This window comes from Protopterus annectens, chromosome 9.part0, assembly GCF_019279795.1.
Source record: "Protopterus annectens isolate FY-2018-M chromosome 9.part0, PAN1.0, whole genome shotgun sequence".
Lineage (NCBI taxonomy): Eukaryota > Metazoa > Chordata > Ceratodontiformes > Protopteridae > Protopterus > Protopterus annectens.
The window spans coordinates 1,112,536,126-1,112,555,966 of NC_056743.1; the positions used below are offsets into that span (position 1 = coordinate 1,112,536,126).

A 19,841-nucleotide genomic window follows, 5' to 3' on the forward strand; every position below is an offset into this window, starting at 1 on the left:
TATTCTCCATTTGCATGGGTGCCGTGATGTTACTTAGGAGCCCAAAGTTAGCTTTGGAGAAGTTTTTCATGGTGGTTACCTTTGGGGGGGGGGGGGGTGTATTTCCAAGGTGATTAGTTTGTGGTTGGATCTAACCAGGGAGGAGTTGACTATTGTTGTAGAGCAATGGTCGCCCATGTTAGTAATGACCAGGTCAAGGATGTTGCTACCCTCTAGTGGGGGTAAGAAACAGCTGGTCTAGTGCACTGGAATTGATGAATTCCAGGAAACACTGGGCAAGTGTATTGGTACAAGAGTAGTTTTCCCAGTTAATGGAAGGGTAGTTAAAGTTGTCCAGTATGAAAGTGTTAGGTTGGACCCCCAATATTCTCCAAGGTGCTTAGGAATGTGTAGTCAGAGTCTTGGGACATGGTTGGGGACCTACAGCAGGCTATGACTTGAATTGCTGTCTTACCCATCAGTTAAAGCTGCACTTGAAGCATCTCTGATGCTTAAGTTGGGCTACCAGTCTGGAATTGTGTGCATCCTTTATGAATATGGAAACACCACCGCCTTTGGGGCTTCGGTCCAAGTTCTCGGGCATAAAGGTGTGGAATGAGTTATAGCCTGGTAGTGGAGGAGTGCTTTCTACTGCTTTAAACCAGGTCTCTGTTGCAACACAAATGTCAATGTTCTCCATTTTGAGGAGTGCTTCAAGCGAGTGCATTTTGAGATTTAGACCTCTAACGTTGAGCAGCATGACCCTCAGATTGCATTTGTTTGTAGATGTTGTGGTAATATGGTCTTTGGAACACCACCTAAAAGAGGCATTATAGGGGTGGCAAGAGCCTTGCCCAGTATCTGGAAGCCCAGACCATACCCCAAGTCTACTGCAAACCAAATTGAACCCACAAAACATTTTAGGACTCCTTGGTAAGGAGCAAATACAACACCACTTATAACATCCTACTGTAACATTCTCTGTCCTTCTTCAGGACAGGCAGGCAGGATTCCAAAGTACTTTATCCTCCTTGTGCAAGGGCATACACCTGTATGTTTGGCACTGGCATTTTCTACAAATACTGGACACCTTCCAAAGCTATGAGACTCTGAGAAAGTTACTTGGACATTGCTGTTGAAACACACCCTGTACAGATACTAACCATGGCAGGGATCCTGCCCCACACCATGTGCACAGACACTTACCTCTGCTTATTTTACCAGTGCAATAAATGAATACATTAAAATGTTACAAACAGCACCTGTGTTCTCTCATTACCATATCCTAATCCTCTAAAAGTACAGTTAGAGTCTGCCCCCACATGGGCTTACAGCCTTTACTAATGCCCTTACTTCCACAAGCAACTATGTTCAATGCAGATTTTTGTAATCCAAAATGTCCATCCTGAATCTGATCCAGTAAGTTAGCCCTCAATATTCTAGAACAGCAATTTTTTTTTAAACTAAATTCCCATGTAGTATTCTGCCAGAATCGGGAAAGTGCACAACATACTAAAAATAAAGCAAACACAGCCCAAAGTGGATCCATTTCACTAAGCTTACAATAGAGTTGTCACCTAATATGCATGGCAATCCCTGTCAAATGACAGCATACTAAAAAATAAAAAATAAAATCAAATCCTTTACCATTATATCCGTCCTGGTCCAAATCCCCCAAAGGTGAAATGGAGGACCCAAAACGCCCAAACTCTTCATTGCCAGTTAGGGTCACTGTGGCATTGCCATCCTGCCAGCTGTTTTGCAGGTAAATGTATACCCTGCCCACTTCCTGCAATCGACCATCCATTGTCTTCTCCATATACATTGGGGCACCAACCAGTAGATCATCCAAACTAGGGAATAAAACAAAGTCACTGTCAGCTTTCTATAATTAAGACTAAACTTTTTGCATTTGCAGCTTGATGTTCAAAAGACACCCAATTCCACACAAGATGAAACTGATTTCCGAGTAGCTCAGTGTGCATGCATCAGATATATACGTACAAATAAAATAACTTTTCAGAATACTACATAATTTAATGACACAATGCCTTACTGATAACATTTCTCATTCACACTGGCTTCAGTCTTAGACAAGTCAACGCAATACCATGTACTCTTAAAAGAGCAAGCACTTCTGCTGAAGTCTTTAGTCAACAAAGTGCTTCTATGGCAATACACAGGGTACTTTAGCCATGTACACAGTTATACTTGATATACAATGTTGGAATCACTTGACTATAGGGTGGGCTGCCTTGTGGTATTCTTGGTCACATTGACTTCCTTCTTTAATGCTGTCAAATTTACACGCAAATGAATAACTGCTAACTGGCAATGTCATAGTATGTCTAGAGGGATGGGCAGGTATCGTGGCATAACCATGCATTACAAAAGTACATAATCATCTTGCATACCATTGTACAACTCCCACCACATTTCCATGGTATTACCCGTCACACACACACACGCACACGTGCACGCACACACGCACACACAAACACAGCTCTGGAATAATCTCCATTAATTTTCCACACAAATATTCAATAGAACCTCTAGTTCTAACACCTCATGAATAATTCTTTCAACTTTAGGCTAGAAAACTATGCTCTACTCCATAACCCTCAATGGATTTGTTCAATGCACTATCACTGTAGTTCCTAGACATCACCTCCCTTAACCTGCCTACCTAAAACAATTATGCAATCACTACCCTTATGCTTATGTTCTTCTACTAGTAAACTTCCGGCAACAGGACACAATAAAAATGTTACTATTCATTTCCCATTACCTAGTAAGTTGATCAATCGGGACCACTGTAGTCCCCTTTCACTCTGTTACAAAAAGCCAGGAAAATCAAGCACTGCACCAAGAAGGTACCATAGAGCAATAACTTGTATATCCTGTCAAGCCTAAATAACCTAAACTTTCCCTACTAATTTATACCTTGGTCCTGTGACCCAACCCTGCTCTGCCATACTTGAACACTCCTAATCTCGCTCAACACTAACTTCTTTCTGTGTTCAAAGTACTTTCATACCTTTCTCTGTTCCATGTTTTACACCTTAAGTACAAAACCTGCACAAGAAATCTAAGTAAAGCCATAAATAATGGGGGGAAAAAGGCCCAAAAATAGGGATTTTTTTTTTAAACTTTGCTACTATAAACTTAAGTTGATAGAACAGGTTTTGCATTAGCATGAATTTTCTCAAGTGTATGAAGTCTGAAATTAATATCTACCATTATTTTCTAACTTCAATATTTAATGATTTACTACAAAATAAAAAATATGAGGATCAGACCAAAAATGAGGCAAAAATCTGGGCATTCTGAAAATCTGGTCAGTTGAGAGGTATGCTTAAGACATACAGTTCCATGTATATATTTTCTTCTTCTTTCGGCTTTTCCCAGTTAGGGGTCGCAACAGCTGATCACTTTTTGTTAACACAAATCGGTTTCTTTTACGATTCATACACCTATAAAAATGATTTTATTCTTTGCTACAATACTAAACTCAAATCTCATTTTCCTAATCTAGTTCTTTAGCTTTGTGTTACCTGTCCTAACCTGCACAAAGGAATCAACCAGAAAAACCAAACTATTTGACAGATTGAAATGAAAAGCATTTTGTGTGGGGCAGAATTTAAACCTTTACATTGAGAGAGACACACACATACACTAAAACCATTAAGGGGAAGGGCAAAACACTCTCAATTACACCAGCTGGTATTCACTTTATTGAAGAGCAAAATCATAAATTTCACATCAAAGTGTACTACACAAGGTAAACATTTACCCACTTACACCTGACCATGGATAGGGAAAGTACAGTTGTGTACACTTAACATAAATGTAGATGTTCAAGTGTATTCACTGTTGCAGTCATTACATTTGGGTTATCCTGCTGGCAGGTTGCCCTCAGTCGGCCTGAATTCCAAAGTCTTGGGTCCTGCGTCAGTTGCGGTCACTTCTTCCCTGACGTCAGGTCGTCAGGGGTATAAAAGATGAGCCAACACCGTTTTATTCAGTTTTACTTGCCCCAGATATCAGGTGCCCCCCAAAAGGGTAGGCTAAATTTATGTAAATAAAACATACATGCACCAGAAATAAGCTTTTCCTTCATCTATAAGCAAATGCACCACCTAGGTTGTACAGATTAGAGAAGTAAAGATAAGTTCCAGCAAAAATAAGAGGGATGGCGGGTGGGTAACCTGGACTGCAACAGCGAATACACTAACATCTACATTTATGGTAAGTGTACACAACTGTACTATGTTCTTCGTGTTTCACTGCTGCAGTCATTACATTTGGGTTGAGTCCCAAAGCTATGGTGGGAGGCTGGAGCTAGGAGCGGCTATGAGGACCTGCAGAACTGCAGTGGCAAAGCCTGCCCTGGATTTAGAGTAAAGAGGCAGATTGTAATGTTTTGCAAAGGTATGCACTGAACTCCAAAGTAGCAGCCTCTAAAATGACTTTGGTTGGTACTCCCCTGAGAAAGGCTGCTGAAGTGGCAGCAGCTCTGGTTGAATGTGGCCTAATGCCCTTAGGCACTGGTTTGCCATGCTGTGAGTAACAGAAACGAATGCAGTGACCTATCCACTTTGAAATAGTCTGCTTGGAGATAGCCTTTCCTTGTGATGCTGTGGCATATGCCACTAGTAACTGTTCTGTCTTTCTGAAAACTTTAGTTTTGTCCAAGTAGAATCTAAGTGGTCTGTGTACGTCCTAAGAATGCAGAATTTTCTCCCCCTTGTTCTGTGGATTTGGATAAAAGGTTGGCAAATGAATAGTTTGGTTAAGGGCTACAATGGATACCACCTTAGGCATAAATGTAGGGTTTGCTCTCAGAGAGACCCTGTCTGGATAAAAAATGATAAAGGGTTCCACGACCATGAGAGCCTGCAGCTCTGAAACTAGTCTTGCAGAAGATATTGGTAGGAGCAGAGCCGTTTTCCAAGATAAGAATTTTATATCTGAAGTAGCAGCTGGCTCAAATGGAGGTAAGATGAGTTTTTCCAAGACATAATTGAGGTCCCATGCAGGTATTGGCATTCTCCTTGGAGGCCTTAAGTTTTTGGCTCCTCTGAGGTACTGCCTTACTAAAGGATGAGAAAAGAGTGGTGGCTCTGCATTGTAATGAGCCGAGATGGCAGAGGCATGGATTTTAATTGATGAGAAAGATAGGCCTTTGTCCAGCATCTCAATTAAGTATTGCAAAATACGAGGAACATTTGGGACAGCTGTATCAGTTCCTTGAGCTTGGTTCCAATTGCAAAATCGCTTCCCATTTCCCAGCATAGGATTTTCTAGTATTAGACCTTCTGGCTTCTAAAATGACATCCATCACAGCTTTACTGAGAGGTGTGGTTTGTACGGCTACATTATCCGCCATGCTGCCAGGTTTATTGTCCTGAGTTGGCTGTGCAGAATCTGACTGTTTTGCTGGGACAATAGATGAGGTATTTGAGGTAAGGTCCAGGCTGGGCATTGGGACAAGTTCCTTAAAATCAGACATCAGTACTGACGTGGGCAGTCTGGGGAAATCAGAATCATTTTTGGTTTCTCCTGTCTGACCTTTAGGAGTACCTTGGGGAGGAGAGGTAGTGGAGGAAAGGCATATGCTGATAGGTTTGTCCAGTTGAAAGATAAAGCGTCCACTTTCCAAGCTTGTCTGTGATAAGTCCTTGTGCAGAATCTTTTTAGTTGATTGTTTTGAGGGGAGGCAAATAGATCTATGTCCGGGCGTCCCCATTTCTTTATCATGCTGAAGACTTGTGGATCCAGGTGCCACTCGTGGGGCTCCATGAGGTTTCGGCTTAGTTCATCGGTCAGAGTGTTTTCCTTCCCTAGCAGGAATTGTGCCTGCAGATGAACTTGGTAAGTCAATGCTGTGTCCCATAAAGCCATGGCTAGTCTGCACAGGGGATAAGAATGAGTGCCCCCCCTGCTTGTTTGTACCACATGACCGTGGTGTTGTCCGTCTATCAGTAGTTGTCCTGGATGAAGTAGGTCCTTGAAGGCTGTCAGGGCATTTTGAACAGCTAGCATCTCTTTTTGATTGATATGTAGATGCTTTTGGTTTGTGGACCAGGTCCCCTGAATGTCTCTTCCTGCCAGGTGTGCCCCCCCCCCCCAGGCATAATCTGATGCATCCGGTGTTAGGCTCTGCCTGGCTGGGGGTAGTGAGAATAGCTGTCCCTCGTTTTGGTGACAAGCCTTTGCCCAACATCGAAACTCCTGTTTCAGGCAGGGAATTAGAGTAATCATTGTTTCCAGACTGTGGCAATGTTGCGTCCAAACACTTTTTAGATACCATTGAATTTTCCTCATATGTAGTCTTGCATATGGAATTAGTAAGATGCAGGATGCCATGAAGCCCAAAGCCTGCAGAATTTTTCTTGGAAATAACTGGGCCTTTGCTGCCATTTCCTTGAAATAGGTAGGTAGTTGCCTTTGTTTGTCTGGAGTGAGAGAAGCCATCTGGGCAGTTATATTTAAGCTTGCACCCAGGAATATTATCTCTTGAGAGGGTACTAGTTTTGACTTCATTTTGTTGACTGTGTACCCTAGGCATGTTAAAAGTCTTATCACAAATGTCAGATGCTGTCGTAGAATGTCCTTATTCTCTGCTTGTATGAGGCAGTCGTCCAAGTAAGGATATATTTATATTTCTCTTTGTCTGCAGTAAGCAATTACTGGTGCCAGGCACTTTGTGAAGACCCTGGGCGCAGTAGATAAGCCAAAGGGCAGTGCAGAGAATTGGTAATGCTTTGAGCCAGCCTTGAATCTGAGGAATCTTCTGCATGTCTGTCTGATTGGGACATGCAGGTATGCCTCTTTTAGGTCTAAATTCACGAGCCAAGCCTTGCTGCCCAGCATGGGCAGAAGCTGCTGTAAGGTCAACATCTTTAATTTTGGTATATCCAGGAAAGTGTTTAGAATAGATAGGTTCAGTATTGATCTCCATGCTTGGTCCTTTCTGGGTACCATGAACAGTCTTTAGTAAAATCCTTGTCCCTGCTCTTGCTGAGGCACTTGTTGAGCCCTCATATGTCCATGAGAGCTGCGATTTGTTTTTGAGCCTCTGCCCATTGATTTTTTGGCAGGTCTGGCCAACCGTTTGTCCTTGGTAGGGTATGGAAATGAAACTTGTAGCCTTGAGACACTGTCTAGAACCCATTTGTCCTGGGTTATAATGCGGCAATTTTGAGAAAAAAGTGCTAGTTTTCCCCCTAATGGTGCTGCCAGAAGATAAGTGCTTGGTGCAGGCAGGGGGAAGTCATTGGGACTGTTTCCTGTATGACTGATTTGTCCTCTCCACCTTTGGAGGTGTAGGCACTCCACTGCTTAGACCTGTAGGATCCTTGCGGCTGTGATCTGCCTCTAGGGCATCTGGATCTGCCCCTTTGAGGTCTGTCTGAGACTGGAAAGAACCAATTCTTTGTAGGCCAGTGTCTGCTAAATCTAGGTGGCTGTACCTGTAAGAAATCCTTGACCGTTTGTATAGATTTAGCTTTGTCTTCCATTTTCGACTGTTTGTATAGATTTAGCTTTGTCTTCCATTTTCTTTAATGCCTCTTCTGCCTTAACACCACACAAGGTATCATGTTGTAAAGGAGCATCTAATAATTTTGCTTTAACATGGTCAGGAAGATTTTGTTCTTTTAACCAAGCATGCCTCCTAATGACAGAACCCATAACAGCGGCCCTGCAGGAGGCCTCCAGAGAATCAAAACCATATTGCAAAGTATGCTTTCCAACTTGTTCAGCTGCATGCAATAAATCCTGTATTTCTTTGTTTTCTGCACATTCAGAATTTGCCATCATTTTCTGTTTAAGCAGTGTCATGATATATTGTTGATATTTGAGCATATGAAACTGGCAATTTAAGGCCCTTATAGCCAAAGTAGCAGAAGTGTAAATCTTTTTTCCCCCATCTATCCATAGCCCTAGAATCCCTATCAGAGGGGGTAAGGTTTTTTTTGCAGTAGAAGCCTTGACCCCTTTTGGACCCCGAGAAATAGTTTCTGGGTCTGCAGTAGGGTTTTTGAAAAGGAATTTATGAGAGTCAGGGACCCTGTAATATCTGTCCGGCTTAACAGGAGCTTGAGGTAAAGAGTCAGGGGTCAGACTGGACTCTGAGAACACATCTACAATGTCCAACACAGGTGGAACAGCTAGAGGCCTGTGTTGAGGAAGTAAAAGGAAGTCTGTGAGCCTTTTCTTAGATTCTGAAAAATCTTGGCTCTCCCAGTGGAAGTGCTCCCTAATGGTATGCAAGGTTTGCCCAAAAGAGTAGTCCTCAGGAGGAGAAGCTGAAGGAATTGATTCTTCAGCATCAGAATCCTCATAGGGGGGAAGAGAATATTCCTGATCAGAAGAGGAATCAGAAGGGGGGAAGAGAATATTCCTGATCAGAAGAGGAATCAGAAGAAATGGAAACCTGATCTGAAGATTCGTAGTCTGTCTCTGCCTAGGCCTCTTATCAGGAGGGGGATGGGAACCCCTGATCATGGGAATTAAGTCTTTGGCCATTTTGAGCATCTGTTTTTTGGGCATGGAGGCCTGTCCTTGTGGCTGGTGAACTTGCTTCTTTGTCTTTAAAGGTGATTTAGTCTTTGTCGTCGGTTTAATATATTATTGTTTAGGTCTGAATGCACCCTCAGAAGCCGATGCCTGCTCAGCGGCTCCGGATCCATCTGAGGGAATAATCTCAGAGGCTCCAATACCTTGAGTTTCCTGCGGCCTGGCCAACTCCACGTGGGAGTCGGTAGCGGCCTGCGACTCTCAAGTAGCAGGCATCAGGGGCTGCGAAAGCGCCTCACTGAGAACTGGCGAACCGGCGACTTGCTTAGGAGAAGCTTCATTGTTGGTTTTGGACCTCTGTTGCCTGTCTTTCTTTCTTTGCATTTTTTGTGAACTCCGGTAGTCGGATGGCTATCTGACGACATTGTATAATTAAATCTTCGGCCAAAATAGCGTAATGCAAAATCGTACTGATGCTTAATAGTGTGTTGGTTAAATCTAGCACAAAACAGACAACTAGCAACGTCGTGGTCAGGGCCAAGGCAAGCAATACAGTAAGAATGAAAGTCCTTAGGAGGTATTTGCTTCCCACAAGAAATACAATTAACTTTTTCTGACATCGGTCTGGAGTAAGAAAAAAAGTTTCCCTAATGGGGTACTTAGTTTTTAATGAAGACTTCGGATCTGAAACTCGAACACGAACATCTCAGGAGTCGGCCGACCAGCACATGCGAACTGCTTCTGCTTCAGTCACCGCACGGTAAGAAAGACTGAATAAAATGGCATCTGCTGCAATCTTGTATACCCCTGACAATCTGACGTCAGGGAAAAAGCGACAGCAACTGACGCAGGACTCAAGACTTTGGAATTCAGGCCGACTGAAGTCAACCTGCCAGCAGGATAACCCAAATGTAATGACTGCAACAGTGAGAACATCCGGAGGAATAGTTTTACAGAAAAAGCAAACAGCAACACACCTCAAGAGTACTTTGCAGGAAAAAAGGATCCCCCATGTAAAAAAGACTTTGTGCATACATAAAAGTGACTAACCAGTCAAATTCTAACCAGCCAACAAAGTTCACTGGAACGAAGGACAGACCTAGCACATGTAGTTTAAAAAGCAATGGTGAATTTCACTAAAACTGAATGCCAAGTTCCTAATGTAAAAATAAGCCATGTAGTTCAGTTACAGGAATGATGGAACTGGGAGAAAACTATATTCTACATGCTTAAAGGGGAATGACTACAAAACATTTTCAAATGCTGCTAGCTTTGCAGCTGGGGATACTGACAAAACATGTCTGACACTGTTAAAGGAACTGCACTAAGTTCCACAAAAGATGATTCACTGCTGTATATGCTATGAAAGTGCCTCATAACTACTATAAGGAAATGAAAATAAAATAGATCACCTGGAGCACTAGGGTACCTTCTCACCTGAAAGATGCTTTGCAGGGTTAATACAGTCAGAAATGCTGTTTCTTCCTGGGTTATCACCCTTACCTACAACATGTAATCCTTCACAGAGCCATGTTTGAACCTACATTGATCCCAGCAGTTGTGCTGAAGTTCGCTCACAGAAAGTAGAGCCAGCCATACATCGATCATGTATCACTTCCTAAACACACCTTTTAAACAGAAAACTGATCCAAGAAATCTAGGTCAAGATAACATGCTCCACATCATTACTGGCAAGTCCTATGTATAAGCAGCGGATTTATGTCATTGTCCAGCTGTTCCGGACTATTAACGTGGCTACCATTATAGCTGTTGCAACAGTGAAAATGATGTTACTGATGCCAAAGGGTAGAAACCGGAGGCAGTTAGTGCATCATCTTTACCCTGAATTGAAACAATAAAAGTTAACTTTTGGAATTACTACCCCCAGTCCTTTCCACTTCAGCTTCTTTCTGCCCACTGTGTCTAACCAATTTTTCTAGCCATAGTGCTCACCCTTTCACCAAGACCACACTTGAAAATTTCAAATCTCTTGCTCACCATCTCTTCCTTACAAGAAATTGGTCATTCTGATACAATAACATCAACTCCAAAGAGTTGTGCAGTTCTGGAAATAAACCAATATAAATACATGAAGTTAAGTTATGACAATACAGCACTCATAGGTTCAAATGCTGAGTTAGACCCAATTAAGAGCAAAGTATAGTTGTGTACACTTACACTCTAACATCTACATTTATGGTATTTACTGTTGCAGTCATCACACTTGAGTCATCCTGCCAGGGGTAGCCTCAGTCGGCCCGAATACCAAGGGTAGCCTCAGTTGGCCCGAATACCAAAGGCTTAGTATTTCTGTGTCGGTTGCTGTCGCTCCAGGACAGACTTCAGGTCGTCAGTGGTATAAAAACAGGCAGCCAACGCCATTACATCAGTTTTTCTTGCCCCAAATAGGGAACCAGATTATGGTGGAATACCACCAGCAGAACATAAATACCAAATAGATACCAAATAGCACTGTAAGGAGTGAGGGAGAGAGAGAGACAGACAAGGGGGATGGAGGGTGGAAAACCTGGACTGCAACAGTGAATACACTCAAACATCTACATTTATGGTAAGTGTACACAACTGTACTATATTCTTTGTGTTTCACTGTTGTAGTCATCACACTTGGGTTGATTCCCAAAGCTAAAGAAACAGGTGGAGTCAGTCAAGAAGAGTTGGGGCTGGCTAGTATGCCCTGCAGGACTGTGGTTGCAAAGCCTGCCCTGGCTTTGGAAAAGATAGGTGATAATGCTTTGTGACGGTATGAACAGAACTCCATGTTGCAGCCACCAGCACGTCCCTGGTAGGGACCTCTCGGAGAAAAGCTGCAGAGGTGGAAGTTCAGCAGAATGCGTTCGGACTCCCTGTGGGGGTTGTTTCCCATGGCATTTGTAACAGAAACGGATACAGTGTGCTATCCATTTGTAAATGGTTTGTTTTGACATGGCCTTGCCCTCTGCCCCTGCTGCAAAGCTGACTAGTAACTAGTCAGATTTCCTGAAGGACTTAGTCCTATCCAGGTAGAATCTGATCTGTCTGTGCACATCTAGAGAGTGCAGGATCCATTCCCAGCCTTATTTTGAGGTTTAGGAAAAAGGTAGGCAAATTAATAGATTTGGTTGAGAGCCACACTGGACACCACTTTAGGCATGAACATTGAGGTAGTCCTGAGTAAGACCCTGTCAGCATGAAAAATGAAGGGTTCCACAGCCATGAGTGCTTGTAGCTCAGTAACTTTGCTGAAGCTGCAGGCTCAAAGGGGGGGGGGGTGGTAGTGTGAGCTTTTCCAACACAAAGTTAAGGCCCCAAGCAGGGGTAGGAGCTCTTCTGGGTGGCCTTAAGTTGTTAGCCCCTCTAAAGAAAGTACAGTTGTGTACACATCATAAATGTAGATGTTAGAGTGTATTCACTGTTGCAGTCATTACATTTGGGTTATCTGCTTGCAGGAAGCCCTCAGTCGGCCTGATTAAGTCTTGGGTCCTGCAATGGTTGCTGTCCCTTCTTCCATGACGTCAGGTCGTCAGAGGTATAAAACATGCAGCCGACGCCATTATATCAGTTTTTCTTGCCCCAGATGTCAGGTGCTCTCCTAATGGGAAGCAATTAAATATAAAAGTACAATGATATACCTCCAACAATAAAGCAAATACACCAAAAAGCTTTTAAGCATAGTAAAGGAAAGTAGAGGTATAACCAAAAGACGTTAGGGGGCTGGAGGGAGGGTAACCAGGACTGCAACAGTGAATACACTCGAACATCTACATTTATGGTAAGTGTACACACCTGTACCATGTTCTTCGTGTTTCTCTGTTGCAGTCATTACATTTGGGTAGATTCCCAAAGCTATGGTTGGGAGGAGGAATTTAAATAGCATTAGGACCAGCTATAAGGCCCTGCGAGACTGCAGTGCCAAAGCCAGCTCTGTATTTAGAGAAAACTGGCAAATGGTAATGCTTGGTGAAAGTATGTACAGAACTCCAGATAGCAGCTTCTAGGATGTCCCTGGTAGGGACGCCTATGAGAAAGGCTGTAGAGGTAGATGCAGCCCTGGTGGAGTGAGGTCAGATCCCCTGGGAAGATAGGTTTTCCATGGTGCTTTATAGCAGAAATGAATGCAGTGGTGCTTTATAGCAGAAATGAATGCAGTGGCCTAACCATTTAGAAATGGTTTGCTTTGAAATAGCCTACCCTGCAGCAAATGCCACCAGCAGTTGTTCAGATTTCCTTTGAGACTTAGTCCTGTACAAGTAGAATCTAAGCTATCCGTGCACATCTAAGGAATGCAGTATCAGTTCTCCTTTTTTCTGTGGATTGGGAAAGAAGGCTGGCAAATGAATGGACTGATTAAGAGCCACACTGGATACCACCTTGGGCATGAAGGATGGATTGGTTCTGAGGGACACCCTGTCCGCATGAAAGATTATGAAAGGCTCCACTGCCATAAGGGCCTGTAATTCAGATACCCTTCTAGCTGAAATGATTGCTAAAAGGAAAGCCGTTTTCCAAAAAAGAAATTTTAAGTCTGCAGTAGCAGCTGGCTCAAAAGGAGGTAGAGTGAGTTTCTCCAAAACAAAGTTAAGGTCCCAGGCAGGGGTTGGAGCTCTCCTGGGTGGTCTCAAATTTTTGGCCCCTCTGAGGAACTGCTTGAGCAGTAGATGGCAGAAGAGGGGAGGTTCTATGTTATAATAAGCTGAAATGGCTGAGGTGTGGATTTTAATGGAGGAAAAAGACAGGCCCTTGTTAAGCATCTCAGTTAAGTATTGTAAAATCTGAGGTAAATTGGATGCTGCTGTGCTCATCCCTTGAGATTGGTTCCAGGCACAGAATATTTTCCATTTTCAGCATAAGATTTTCTAGTACTAGGCCTCCTTGCCTCTAAAATGATATCCATCACAGGTTTACTGAGGGATGGTAAAGGAGAGATTAGGTAATTAGCCAGGCTGCAAGGTTCAGTGTTAGAAGTTGAGGGTGCAGAATCTGGTTCTGCTGGGACAACAGGAAAGGAGTCTAAGGCAGGTGCCATGGGGAAAATCCTGACAGTGCGCAGGAGGGGGTACCAGTGTTGGTGTGGCCAGTCTGGAGCAATCAAAGTTATCCTTGGTTTGTCCTGTTTAATTTTTAGTAGTACTTTGGGGAGCAGAAGCAGAGGGGGGAAGGCATAGACTGATAGGTTGAAGGACAGAGCATCCACTTTCCAGGCTTGTTTGTGGGGAGTCCTTGTGCAAAATTTGTCCAATTGGTAGTTCTGGGGAGAGGCAAATAAGTATACATCTGGTCTCCCCCACTTGCTTGTCAACATGTTGAAAATCCTTGGCTCCAGTTTCCACTTGTGTGGGTCCACGAGGTTTCTGCTTAGTCTGTGTGCCAGTGTATTTAATTTTCCGTGTGCCAGTGTATTTAATTTTCCGTGTGCCAGTGTATTTAACTTTCCTGGCAGGAATTGAGCTTGTAGGTGCACTTGGTAGCTCAAGGCTGTGTTCCACAATGCCATGGCTAGTCTGCAGAGGGGGTAAGAATGTGTACCCCCCCCCCTGCTTGTTTATGTACCACATAACAGTGGTGTATGTCCATCTTTACCATTAGTTGTCCTGGAAGAATGTGGTCCTTGAAGGCTGTCAGAGCATTCTGTACAGCTAACATTTCTTTTTGATTGATATGCAGGTGCATTTGACTTGGGTTCCATTTGCCCTGAATGCACTTCCCTGCCAGGTAAGCCCTCCGTGCATAGTCTGATGAGTCTTAGGGTTTGGGCGGCAGGGGGGTGGTGTGAAAGGTAGTCCTTTGTTTTGGTGGCAGGCCTCTGCCCACCAAAGGAACTCTATGCGTAGGCAAGGTATGACAGGAATCATTGCTTCTAGATCCTGGCAATGTTGACACCATAGGCTTTTTAGATACCACTGTAGTTTCCTCATATGTAGTCTTGCATACAGAATTAGAAGAATGCAGGAGGCCATGGACCCCAAGGCTTGCAGTATTTGTCTTGCAGACAGCAGGGTTTTTGTGACCACTTGTTTGAAGTAGGCTGTCAAATGAATTTGTTTCTCTGGTGTGAGGTAAGCCATCTGGGAAGTTGTATTCTCTGGTGTGAGGTAAGCCATCTGGGAAGTTGTATTCAAGCTTGCTCCCAGGAATATAATTTGTTGACAGGATACCAGGTGAGATTTCTTTTCTTTTATGGTGTACCCCAGACAGGTTAGAACCCTTTGTACAAAAGCCATATGATTCAAAAGTATATCCTGGCTTTCTGCCTGAATTAGACAATCATACAGGTATGGGTATATTTGAATATTTCTTTGCCTGCAAAATGCAATAACTGGAGCTAAGCATTTTGAGAATACCCTGGGCGCAGTAGATAAGCCAAAGGGCAGTGCAGAGAACTGATGGTGTGTGTAGCCTGCTTTGAAGCGAAGATATCTTCTACAAGATTTCCTGATTGGGATGTGCAGGTATGCTTTTAAATCTGGTGTTGCCAACCAGGCGTCTTTACCTAGCATAGGAAGTAACTGGTGAAGAGTCAGCATCTTGAATTTTGGAATCTCCAAAAAGGTGTTTAGAGTAGACAGGTCCAGGATAGGACGCCATGAATTGTATTTTATGGGTACCAGGAAAAGTCTCGAGTAGAAACCTTGTCCCCTTTCCTCTTCTGGTACCAACTGAATAGCCCCAGTGCTTAAGAGAGAAAGTACTTTTTTTTGGGCCTCTGCCCACTGGTTTGGGCGTAGATCCGGCCACCCGTTTGGTGTTGGCAATGTGTGGAAATGAAATCCGTATCCCTGGGACACTATTTAAAACCCATTTGTCCTGGGTAATGAGCTCCCAGTTCTTTGCACGAAGAGCAATCTTTCCCCACAAAGGGGCAGTCAGTTGATAAGTACTTGGAAATTTTAAAAGGAAGTCATTGAGACAGTTTACCATACGGGGAGTCTTATTACTCCAAGATTTGGAAGTGGAGACCTCCCCCCACTGCTTAGTCCTGTGTCCCCTGGGACTGAAACTTGGGGTTCCTGCTGTGTCTGGGTTTGGCTTGAGAAGACCTGGAAGGGGCTGGAAAGGACCAATGTTTAGAGGGCCAGTGCCTACTAAATCTAGGAGGCTGAACTTGTAAGAAATCTTTAACAGTTTGCATAGATTTAGCTTCATTTTCCATCTTTAAGAACTTCCTCAGCCTTGCTGCCAAACAGGCGGTCCTGATTTAAGGGAACATCCAAAAATTTAGCTTTAACATGATCAGGTAAAGATTGCTCCTTAAGCCAAGCATGCCTTCTGAGCACAGACCCAGTAACAGCAGCCTTGCAAGAGGCCCCCTAATGAATCAAAACCACATTGCAAGGTATGTTTTCCAACCTTTACAGCAGAATGCATTAAATCCTGTAATTCTTTAATTTCCAAACACTCTGGAATCAACATAATTTTCTGTTTAAGCAATCCAATAACATGTTGCTGACACTAACATATGAAACTGGCAGTTTAAAGCCCTAAAAGCCAAGGTCGCAGAAATATAAGCCTTCTTACCCCATCTATCCAGCGCCCTGGAGTCTCTATCAGAAGGGGTAGGATTTTTAGCAGTTGAAGCCTTAATGCCCTTGGGTTCCTGAGAAATAGTCTCTGGATCCGCAATAGGATTTTTAAAAAGGAACTTGTGTGAGTCAGGGACCCTGTAGTATCGGTTAGGTTTTCTGGGAGCAGGAGGCAAGGAATCAGGGGCCAAACTAGATTTCGAAAAAGCATCAACAATGTCTAGTACAGGAGGGATAGCTAAAGGCCTATGTGCCGAGGCAGGAGTAAGAAATCCCTGAGCCTCTTTTTTGAATCAGAAAAATCCTGGCTTTCCCAGTGGAAATGTTTCCTTAGAGTATGTAAGGTTTCACCAAAAGAGAAATCCTCTGGAGGAGAAGCAAAGGGAATAGAGTCCTCTGCATCAGAATCCTCATAAGTAGATAAGGGCAAATCCAGATCATTAGAAGAATCAGAAAAAAACAGAATCCTGGTCAGAAGATTCATAAACAACTTCAGTCCTGGGCCTCTTAGAAGGGGGGGGGGGTTGGCTACCCCTGATTAGAGTTATTAGATCTTCAGCCATTCTTATTTGTTTTTTTAGGCATAGAGGCCTGAGCATGTGGCCTGGGCGTCAGTTTTTTAGGCATGGTTCGAGATTTGGGCCTAAGTGAAGAAGGATGCGTCTGTTTAATATGCAAGTCCATAGGCCTGAATACACCCACAGAAGCTGATGCCTGCACAACGGCTCCGGACCCATCCAAAGTATCTGCGGGTTCCATAGTTGAAGCATCTTGTGGCATACCGGACTCCGAATGGGTCTCAGTAGAGGCCTGCAAATCAGAAGTAGTGGGTATTGGAGCTGCGAAAGTGCCCGAGTACCAGCGAACTGGCAACTGGCTTAGGAGAAGCATAGTCGGTAGTTTTGCACCTCGGCAGCCTGCCGCTCTCTATTTTTGCATTTTTTTCGGAATCCCAGTAATTGAATAGCTAACCCACAACATTTCTGGATAATTAAATCAAGAACCGAAATATTTAGAGGCGAAAATATACAGACGGACAGTGCACTGAAAGCACAAAACTGACAGCAAGGTATGTTGGGGTTAGGGCCCAGGCAAGGAATACAGTACGAATGAAAATCTTTATGAGGTATTTGCTTTCCACAAGTAATGCAATTAACTTTTACTGACATCGGTAAAGAGCAAGAAAAAGTTTCCCCAATGGGGTACTTCGTTTTAGTTGTTGAAGACTTCGGTTCTGAAACTCGAAAATGAAAATTTCAGGAGTAGGCCGACTGGCACTTGCAAACTGCTTCTGCTTTGGGCACCGCACAGCAAGAAAGACTGATGTAATGGCGTTGGCTGTATGTTTTATACCCCCGACTACCTGACATGGAAGGGGGGACAGCAACTGACGCAGGACCCAAGACTGAATCAGGACGACTGAAGGCTACCTGCAAGCAGATAACCCAAATGTAATGACTGCAACAGTGAAACACGAAGAACATCTGCTTGATGAGGGGTGTGAAAAGAGAGGTGTCTCTGTGCTGTAATGAGCAGAGATGGCAGAGGCATGGATTTTAATAGAATAGAAGGATAGGCCCCTGTAAAGCAGGTCTGCTAGGTAATCCAGGATGAGAGGTAAGTGGGGCTTGTGCTGGTTAAGCTCCTTTATCCTGAATCCAGGAGCAATACATTTTCCATTTGTCAGCATAGGATTTTCTAGTGCTGGGTTATCTGGCTTCACATATGTCCAGGACTTGCTTGCTTAGGCTGGCCACTGGAGGAAAGGTCAAGGAAGCAGGCTGCCAGCTTCAGGGTCTGCAATTGTGGATGCAAGAACGCTCCCTTCTGCTTGGTCAGGAGAATTGGAATCTGAGGGAGGTGCCATGGAAACAATGATGACAAACTGCGCAGTAGTGAGTACCAGTGTTGGCATGGCCAGTCTAGGGCAATCAGGATTGCTCTTGGTCTTTCCTCCCTTATTTTGAGTAACACCCTTGTAAGAGGAGGTAGAGGGGGAAATGCATAGATTGAGAGGTTTACCCATTGGAAGGATAGGGCATCCACTTTCCAGGCCTTACTGTGAGGTTCCCTGGTGCAATAGTTGCTCAGCTGGTGGCTGCTGTGGGAGGCAAATAGGTCCACCTTCAGGGTACCCCATTTCTGGGTTACAAGGCTGAAGGTGTTGTGGTTTAATTGCCATTCGTGCAGGTCTAGGAGATTTCTGCATAAGTTGTCTGCCAGAGAGTTTTGATTGCCTGGCAGGAATTGTGCTAGCAGGTGAATCTGCATGGCTGAAGCAGTGTGCCAAAGGGTCATGGCTAGCCTGCATAGTGGGCAAGAGTGGGTTCCTCCCTGCTTCCTGATGTACCATATCACTGTGGTGTTGTCCGTTTTGATTAGTAGAAGCCCGGAGAGAGTAGGGGTCTGAAAGCTGTCAGTGTGCTGAACAGCTAGCATCTCCGTTTTGGTTGATGTGCAGATGAATTTGATTTGGGCACCAGTGGCCCTGAATGCACCTGCTGTCCAGGTGTGCACCCCAGGCATAGTCTGATGCGTCTGTGGATATGGTCTGGGTGGCGTGAGGTTGTGAAAAGGGAAGTCTCTTGTTGTGGTTGCATGCTGCTGCCCACCAAAAAAAAATCTTTCCTTAGACAAGATATCATAGGTATAATTTCCAAGTCCTAAGAATGTTGACAAAGTTTTTTTTTTCAAGTACCATTGAAGTTTCTTCATATGCAGTCTGGTATATGGAATTAGTAGAATGCAGGAGGCCATGAACCCTAGAGCTTGCAAATTTTTCCTTGCAGATAACTGGGTTCTGGTGGCCAGCTGAGAGAAGTAGCCTGTCTGATGGGAGTAAGGAATGCCATCTGTGTCCAGGCTTGCTCCCAGGAATAGAATTTTCTCACTGGGGACTAGTTTGGATTTCTTTTTGTTTATAGTGTACCCCAGTGAGGTCAGTAAGCCTTTTACAAATGTCAAATGCTGCAACAGCTTTTCCTGACTGCCTGCATCAGGCAGTCACCCAAGTAGAGGTAAATTTGAATATTTCTTTGTCTGCAAAAAGCAATGTCTGGAGCCAGGCATTTTGTGAAAACTCTGGGAACAGTGGATAAGCCAAAGGGAAGTGCAGAGAACTGATAATGCATAAATCCTGCCCTGAAATGTAGATATTTCCTGCAAGTCTCTTATCGGGATGTGCAGATAGGCCTCTTTTAGGTCTAGAGTGGCTAACCAGGCATCTTTGGATAGCATAGGCAGAAGTTGCTGGAAGGTGAGCATTTTGAATTTTGGTACCACCAGGAAGGTGTTTAGAATGGAAAAATCTAGGATTGGGTGCCAGGTGCCCTCTTTTCTGGGTACCAGGAAAAGTCTGTAATAGAAACCTTGGCCTATCTGGTCTGCAGGAATAGGATGAATTGCCCTGATGGAGAGCAGGGAATGAACTTGGTTTTGTGCCTCTGCCCACTGGTTTGCAGGAAGATCTGGGAACCCTTTTGGAGTTGGGCAGCATGTGGAAAAAAAAGTTGTACCCCTGGGATACTATGTTGAGGACCCATCGATCGTTTGTAAGGAGGCCCAGTTTTTTGCATGGGAGGCAAGTTTTCCTCCTAGGGGTAGAGGTAAGAGGTGTAGTTGAAAAGTCATAATGAATTATTTCATAAGAGGGTGGTTTAGCACTCCCTGTTTTAGAAGTGGAGGTAATCCATTGCTTAAGATCTCTGTATTCCCTGGGCCTGATGTCTGTGGGCTCTGCCTCCCCTAAGTCTAGTCTTAGCCAGCCTAGAGGGGGCTGGAAAGGACTGGTGTTTTGAGGGGCAATGCCTACTAAATCTCTGA

At 43.9% G+C, this 19,841-nt stretch overlaps 1 protein-coding gene across 1 annotated transcript in view; it reads right to left on the bottom strand.

The window, feature by feature from the left end:
- Positions 1–19,841, bottom strand: part of ITGA5 (integrin subunit alpha 5) — an 805,866-nt gene that overhangs the window by 410,711 nt on the left and 375,314 nt on the right. Inside the window, exon 12 of the mRNA XM_044083969.1 lies at positions 1,627–1,832. Coding sequence (XP_043939904.1) covers positions 1,627–1,832 — 206 coding nt within the window. The remainder of the gene's footprint in view (positions 1–1,626; positions 1,833–19,841) is intronic.